The following is an 8448-nucleotide window of genomic DNA, read 5'->3' on the forward strand; positions in this document are numbered from 1 at the left end:
TATAATAAGGCCATGGTCATGTTTGGGAGTGCTTAAAAATAAGTGCTTATTTGGGCCATTAAGCACTTATTGGTATTTGGGAAATATGCCTGAAATAAGTGCTTTTAAAATAAGGGCTTATTTTTTTAGCCCAAACTTTTAGCTTTTTTTATAAGTGCTTATACAATAAGCACTTATTCAATTTTTGTCTTCCAAAATTATCCCTAGTTAAATTTTAAAATACCACATATAAAATTATCCTTAGTTGAATTTTATAAAAGCACTTTTATGAAAGCACTTTCACAAAAACACTTTTATAGAAGTACTTTTTACAAAAACACTTTTAAGAAATCACTTTTATGAAAACATTTTTACAAAAACACTTTTAGGAAAGTACCCATACAAAAGCACTTTTGTGAAACTACTTTTATGAAAGTACCTTTACAAAAGTGATTTCATAAAAGTGTTTTTATAAAGATAATTTATTAAAAGTACTTTCAAAGGGTATATTTTTTAAAATTTTGAAAGAAAATGAAGGACAAAATAGTCACAAATCCTTATTTAATAGAGAAAAAGACTACCAAACGCCCAATATAAAATAAGTAATAAGCACTTGAAAAAGTTGGGTGCCAAATGCAAATAAGTGCATATTCGAATAAGCACTTATTCAATAAGCATTTATTTTCAACTTAAGCACTCTCAAAAATGGCTTAAATATCACTTTATCACCTAGTAAATTCTTGGTTCAAAAGACTTGCTCAAATTAAATACACATTTTATGTTAGTAATTATAATCCTTTCCCAATCCCATGCATCTTTAGGCTACAACCCCCCACCATTCAGACACATGACTTCCTCATTTTTCTGGAAATTTAAACACGTGGCATTTTTTGAGAAGTTGTTAAAGCTCACAACCCACTACCACCTTACAAACAAGTGGCCTTCTAATTTTCTGGAAAGCTAGACATGTAGCAATTTCTGAGAAATTCCTGCTAAAGCTCACAGCCCACTACCAGGCTACAGCCCCCACCATATAGACATGTGGCCTTCTCATTTTTCTGGAAAGCTAGACACGTGGCATTTTCTGAAAAGTTGCAGCCCATAGCCCACTACCACCATTGGCATTCTATTAATTCAAGAAATATGATTCAAAAAGTGGGTAGTTTCACTTCTAAACATTCTCAATAGACGATTATTTATTAGTTTAACACATGCTTATCCATAGTCTATTAAATACAAATTATGGGACCCATTAAAAGATTACCACAAACCCATGTTTGTTTTTAAATGATTTTTTTTTCAAAAAGAAAATACTTTATTAATTACAAACTTGATTTAACTTTTAGAAAACAACCTAATTTTAACTTTTAAAAATAAATAACTCAAAATAGATTTATTAGATAAATAGTAAATACCTAATGAAGTGGGTTATTAATTACCAATAAGATCTCATTTAATATCTTAAATCAAAATAAAAAAGAAAAAACATAAATTAATAGTGGGTTTCAAATAAAATAGGTTAGAATAGATTGTCAATTACAAAGATGCAAGACCCATATTAGTTTTTTTTTAATTTAAATTTTGCTAACTAAATTATACACACATTTTAATAAGGGGGTCATTCACTAGTTAGTATATAAAGTTGGGAAAAAACAGTAACATTACGAGTTCCTCCACGTAGGGGTTAAAGGTGGCAAACAATTTTATTATATGACAAAAGGATGACTGTACATGATGGGATGTACTAAACCTCAAACACAATGGAAAAACCAGCTAGCTTTGGCATTTTTTGTTCACATTCAAAAAGTTCATGTACATGACTAGCTTGGGTAACCACAAAGCTGTAACATGTAGCTCATGATCCACACACTGAAAAAACCCACCGAAAAACTTTCACTCTACGACTACCTACAACTAGCCCAGCCAATCCAAACATTCTGGACTTTGTGGGGAAAAAATGTGTTATATGACTAATTTTTCCTAGTCAGATTAGGGTGGCACTGCGGAATCCCCACGAACTGCTGCTTGTTGAGCCCTTGGTGGCACTGCTAGTCGAAGTATTTTTGCTTCCTACCTTGACATTGACAAGATCCATGATGATCCCTGGCGGCATTATCTGGACCTCCTTGATATCGATCTCATTGCACAACATCTTAACGGCCTTGGGCATATGTGGTCGGAGCCTGGGATCCTCTTGCACGCAGAGTAGACCCACCTTTAAGAATTGGATTGCTTCTTCCTGGGGAAACTCCCCCCTCAGTGTTGGATCCATTAACTCCAAAAGCTCCTTGCCTTTGTACATATTCCATGCCTACATACACAATGTTTCACATCTAACTCATGGACATGGGCAACATATATATTTACATGGAAATTAGCATAAACCCCCCTACAGCTTTTAAGTTAACATGCTAGCGTAGCCATTTCTGATTTCTTTTCTTCAGACAACTCAAAATAATGCAATACATCAAACAGTTCAGTTTCAGTGAATCCAAAATCAACAACATAGTACATACTTAGATCTTAATTTTGGTATGACATATAGAACTAATTAAGGATCTTACATCATGGGATGTACCCACCAATACCATGTTTAGGGGTGCAACTTGGGCGGGCCCTGGGTCCTTAAACCCGGCCCTGCCCGCCTGAATTGCACCCCTGGCCCTAACCATGTCTACTTTATGATATCGATGTGGTGTGGGTAATAAATAAAAACCATCGTCACAGCCTTAAGGCTTGGTATGAAAATTTTCTATGCAGGTATATATATGACTGAGAGGTTCTTGAAAATCCGATAGTCTGATTATTCCAAATAGACAAAATATTGAAAAACATGATTTCCTGGTGCAAATGCATAGGACCCACATAATACAATGCATTGTTCCACAAGTTCTATAGAGGAAAGCTTTGAAAAGTCAACCTGATTGGGTATCTGTATACATCTTTCTCAATGGCAAAATTAATGCAAAACCAATCATATAAACGTCTATGGGTTGAACGTCATTAACAAGAAAGCTCCCACATATAGAATAAGCTATGGGCTATGGCACAGAGTGATACAACAGCAATAGTGTGATACTGAATAATTCATGTCATTAATTGTTACTGAAGATATAACACTAACAACATTACCTTCTCCACAAGATTGTGTTCCCCAAGTTCTAAGTTGAAGTCCACAACCGGTCTACCACTGAGGATCTCCATTACCAATGCTCCAAAACTGTAGACATCAGATTTCCGGGTTAAACGCCCACTAATGGCATATTCCGGAGCTAGATAGCCTCTGCACATGTGTAAATGAAAGAGATAGAAAGCCCATAACGCTGTTAGCAATGTTATAGAAACAAAGGAAAGAAGGACTCATTAATAAGGTAGTAGCTGAACTTACAGTGTCCCAGCAACTCGAGTACTAATATGAGTCATGTTATCGGTAAATAGCTTGGAGAGACCAAAATCTGAAACTTTTGGGGTAAATTCTCCATCAAGAAGTATATTCCTGGCTTTAATATCTCGATGTAGAATGTGAGGCTTGACCTCATCATGAAGATAGGCAAGACCCCGAGCAACTCCCAAACAGATCTTTCGTCGCAAGTCCCAAGTAAACTTCGCTTTGTTATGCTCTCCGCCTATTAACCAAGAAAACAAAAAAGGCAACATGATATTCCGAATCATGGTTGGATTAATTTGGTTCCTGAAATTGTTTGACAAAAGAAAGAGAAATAAAGAAAAGAAAGTGATTGCAAATACCCAGTGAGAAGGGTGGATAAGAAGAATTAAAACTGCATTAGTTTTCACAAAACTGTTGATTCACTAATTGTTTTTTGGGAAGAAAACATGGTCTACAGTAAAGTATTGTATGCTATAAACCAAATATGGAGCAGGGATTCTAAGGAAGTAGAGGCTTATAATTACCAAGCAAAATTTGGACGACGCTGTTATTTTCCATATACTCGTAAACCAAAATTCTGTTATTTCCGTCGACGCAGCCACCAAGAAGCCTAACAAGGTTTTCATGTCTGACATTCGACATTGCAGCTATTTCAGCCATGAACTCTCTCTCTCCTTGATTTGATTCCGCTGAAAGCACTTTTACAGCTACGTGAGTTCCATTTTGAAGTCGTCCCTTTAATGGTCCAGCCAAAAAGATGTATCAGTAAAGGTCTAGATGATTTTTTTTTTTTTTTTTTTACATATCCCGTGTATAACACGGTTGAAGATGAGGAGATAAAGAAGTGGAAAAGAATATATACACAATTAAATTTACCTTGTAGACAGAACCAAAACCCCCTTCGCCGACCTTGTTTCGGAAGCCCTGAGTCGCATCTTTCAATTCTTTGTAGGAATAAAAGTGAACATTTGGGAAAGATTGTGGAGCTGGATTCACCATTTATGTTAATATAATAAGCAACTTAATTTCCAAATTTCGCTAAAATGGGAAGAACGATAATATGAAAACTACCAAGACCCTTGTCCTCTTTATCTGTTCACTTAGGAAATAGAAACTAGACAAAATTTCTGGTGGATTTGTGCTCACGCGACCCAGGTCGATTTATCAAAGCACTTAACACACAGCATCACCACCTCTTCGAGAGACTAACCCCGAAGAAAATCAACCTAGCAGGAAGATTCTAATTGACCCAAATTCAGAAATTGATGTATCTTTGTCTGAACCCAGAAAATACATACCGTGAATGCTGTGGTCAACGTGTTCTTCCGGAGCAGGAGCAGGAGCGAAGCATACTGAGAATGAAAGAGAGAACTTCATCTCATAATTCCTTGGGCCGGCTGTCTTGAGTATTGGCTTGCTTCGAGCTCTCTGTTTGATCTCGATATGCTTTGCAATCGCAGATTGTGTAGACTAATAGAAACCTTTTTTTTCCAAATTTATATGCGTGTTGGTGTTTGAATCGGTAAGCAGCTTTGGAGTTGGGAGGAGGATAAAGACGTCAGAGAAAGATTATCCCACACTTTTCATCTCTTTCTATTTTTCTATATTTTATAAGGATTTTCGTTTCTTGGTAAAGGTGGAAGACCAGAGAGGGAGAGGCTGCTAAATAGATAGACGGAACGGGGGGAGCTAGGAAATTTCCACAATCAATGGTGCCTTTGACTGACTACTCGTTTGAGTCTGACCACCGAGTTAAAGTTTCTGAGTCATCCGTCAAACTCAAGTCGGGTGGAGTTTTAACGTCGGAGTAAGGGAAAATTGAATATTAGTAGCCTGTATTTTGGGACTTTGGATTCTGAACTTCGTGTTAAGTTAGTATTTAAATTTTTAAAATGTATTAATTTAATATAAAATCGTTAATCAATATTAAGTTGATATAAAAAATTGCAAATATCCTTTGCGTGTTATTTAATTTTCTTTATTAATCATCTAAATGTCTAATTTTTTTACAAGTCAATAGAAAAAAAAGTAATTTGTCAAAAACTGATTTATTGCTTTGGTTCAATATTGATTCTTTAGGAAGAGATGATGAACAGTGTTTCAAGGACAATTTTAATATTTTCAAAAATTTTAAGTTGCACATGTCATCATGTGATAGAAATAAATGATGGATTGCTAATGGTAGAGAGTTAACCGGCACATTTTAAAAGTTTTGACATTGGATTGGCACATTTTGAAATTCAAGAACAAAACATGAGACTAGGCCCAAATTACAAGATATATACTAATATGCAATTTTTGAAATGGTGCAGAGCCAAACAAACGAATTGGTCCTTGGACTCAATTTGGAAAGAGTACAAATACAAATGTGTACACTGTAAAACTTTGCATTTTACATTATTTTATATGTATTTATATTTATACTCTTTCCAAACTGAGCCTTAATCACAGAGGGTCTCAAATGGCCCATGTGAGGACCAGCACCTCATAATGGATGGATCTTGGGTAACAGGGAGGAGAGACCGGATCTGCTCTTCACATCTGACGCCTCACAGGTGCCTCACACGCAGTAGATGTGCACATGAGGCGCCCATTTGTGAGGAATAGATCCCGCTTCCAGGGAAGAGGGGCCAGAGCCCTGCATCTTCCGTTCCGGAGGCTCCTTTCAGCTGGAAAATTTGGAACCACCGAACCAGCACGGTTCATCTGTTGGTCCAAGGCATGAGGCCGAGTTAACTTGGCGAAATCAAACAAGTTCAATTAGTCAGTCGACTCGACTGAAAGCAGAATTCCTCCGTACATTAATATTATTGAGTATTGATAGGACCACGTCAAGGACAAGGACACCCACACGGCCACACCCGCAACCCAAGAAATAGGCATTAACATTGCAAAGTTGAATCCGGTCAAGTTCCCAGTTCCAACCGCGTTACCGAATTTTGTATATTGTTTTTTGCCTTTAATTTTACATTAATATTAGAATATATTATAGCCATGTTGTTGAAGACTTGAAGTTGGAAGAATTATGGGTCTATCGGTTTGTAAACACTGTTGAAGAAGCATTGTAGTACAACTGTTGGTTTCTAACCGCGTTAGTCGTTACAGAGTTTTGTATTTGTTTTTTTTTCCTAATTTTAAATTAATTATTGTACAACTACTGGGCGATATTTAAAAATCAATTCCAAAAAATAGAACCGCTTTTTCTTTCGGGTTGCAGTTCAACCGCAGGCCAGTCTTTGCTCCCATCAATTATCTTTCTTTTCCTGCAAAAAATTTTGTCGATTAAGTACTTCTATGAGATCATTTTGCCCTCTCGTTTGTTGCATATCCAAAACCCAAGTTTTGAATTTCATTTTGCCCTCTCTTTCTGTTTTCATTTATTTAAAAGAGAGGCAAAGGAGAGTTGAAAGAGGTAAAGTGTTGGCCATTGTTTGTTTTAACCAACTCAAACTGATATTCTATGTAGTTCCATAGTAATGGATCCACAAGCAAGTACTGATCACTGCATACTTACTCAACAATGGCAGACACTCTACCTTTTTCAATTCTCCTTCATCTCTCTCTTAAAGAAATGAAAAAAAAAAAACATCAAAACTGGGGTTTTGAGGGTTAAATGATGTGGTAAAAATTTCTATTGTCAATAATAGAGTAATAGAATATAGTACAAGGTACTCCCATTATTTTATGCCTTATCGTATATATTGATACTTTAAAGTTTAAATGTTGGGCTTCAAACCTTGAGATTTTGATAGACACCAGGTTGATAAGCGAGAAGGCTGGTGAATGGTAGAGAAATAATATATGATGCATTATTGGGCATACCTGCCATGTATTATTCGAGGTTCCTATATTATTTTAATATATTAATTGAAGTATTAACATATAAAATACAATGTTATTCTTCTTCTGTTTTGGTTGTTCAGACTGTTTTCTATTATAAGAAAGTAACGGTTGATATGTTTTACTTCATTTGATGGTCCTGTATAATTTTCTGTACAACCCATAGGCCATTGCCTGTCGGAGATTGAAAAGGATATATATATATATAGTCTATAGTCTATACCACCCATGCCTAACGGCGTATGAAAATTGAAACGAGACAAAAAAAATATTAATTATCATGGGGTGTGGTGTTGTTAAATGTTAATTAATTATAATAGTCCAGCCTTCAATTCTCAATCATCTATCTATTCGACCAATCTCCTGACTGGACGGCCTTATTTCATTTGTTCACCTAGAGAGGACTTATCCATGACCAAAATGGTGGCACTGGCAGTCTGCTGGAACCAACTTAGACCGGAGCCATTAAATTCGAATATCCATTTTTCATTTTGATCACTTGAAGAAAGTCTATGGGCTATGTGGCACCCCGTGGTCGTGACGCTTCTACCATCGCTCAGTGTCTTTTATAATTAAAATTTCAGATCAAAAGTCATCGTTGAGTCTCTTCTTGTTATGTACGTCATCAACATTAAAAGAACCAGTCATCTGTGAATTATATCTATCTATGGCTGGAGGATGGAATAAAAATTCAGATAACATACACACGTGACACGCCTAGTTTCACGAGAATCTACGTGCCAAATTACCTAATAGCAACTCATTTGGCTTTTATGTTTTTTTTTTTTTTTCATGAGTATCTTATATCTATGCTAAAAGAAATCAAGAGGATATATATGTCCTGAAATTTAAGACCAGATGTGTTTCCATATCATCAACAAGTAAGTACAAGCAAAAAGAAATCAAGAGGATTCGAGCAAGTAAAGGTCGTTGAGAGATTACAAGCAAAATTTGCGATCAAATGTGCTGCTCTATTGCCTGTACGAGGCCTAAAGGAAATAACTGAACACTGAAATTCTTTCAAAAGGTCCCTGCAATCAGTGATAATGGGAAATAACCGCCAAGGGAAACCCAACAGAGCTTTGGACTACCTTTTAAGCGTCACCTTCAATCCAAACATGAGAGATTTGTAACACTCCTTGGCCATTTGAATTCCTTCTCTGAAAGCGCTGGCCTCTGAGATATCTGGATCCGATAAGGGGATGTTCACCGCTCTTCCAAATAAGAATTTACCTTTGTGG

The 8448-nt window shown here is 36.1% G+C and overlaps 1 protein-coding gene across 1 annotated transcript; it reads right to left on the reverse strand.

Annotated features, from left to right (window-relative positions):
- Positions 1 to 1659: 1659 nt before the first annotated feature.
- On the reverse strand, positions 1660 to 5005 carry LOC104602635 (putative serine/threonine-protein kinase). The gene is made up of 6 exons (XM_010266399.3): positions 4666 to 5005; positions 4244 to 4353; positions 3892 to 4102; positions 3368 to 3605; positions 3112 to 3262; positions 1660 to 2290 (listed from the first exon to the last, which is right to left on the reverse strand). The coding sequence occupies exons 1-6, from the start codon at positions 4742 to 4744 to the stop codon at positions 1964 to 1966; spliced, it is 1116 nt and encodes a 371-aa protein (XP_010264701.1). The 5' UTR covers positions 4745 to 5005; the 3' UTR covers positions 1660 to 1963.
- Positions 5006 to 8448: the final 3443 nt, after the last annotated feature.

This window comes from Nelumbo nucifera, chromosome 2 (assembly GCF_055504915.1).
Source record: "Nelumbo nucifera cultivar China Antique chromosome 2, China Antique-T2T, whole genome shotgun sequence".
In the NCBI taxonomy this organism is placed as follows: Eukaryota; Viridiplantae; Streptophyta; class Magnoliopsida; order Proteales; family Nelumbonaceae; genus Nelumbo; species Nelumbo nucifera.

Bases quoted from the DNA above. Each gene is read 5' to 3' on its own strand.
- LOC104602635 (XM_010266399.3), bottom strand. From the start codon at position 4,744: ATGAAGTTCTCTCTTTCATTCTCAGTATGCTTCGCTCCTGCTCCTGCT. The intron at 4,354-4,665 runs GTATGTATTTTC...TGGTGAATCCAG, and splicing joins CGTTGACCACAGCATTCACG to CTCCACAATCTTTCCCAAAT. The intron at 4,103-4,243 runs GTAAATTTAATT...GGACCATTAAAG, and splicing joins GTTTTGGTTCTGTCTACAAG to GGACGACTTCAAAATGGAAC.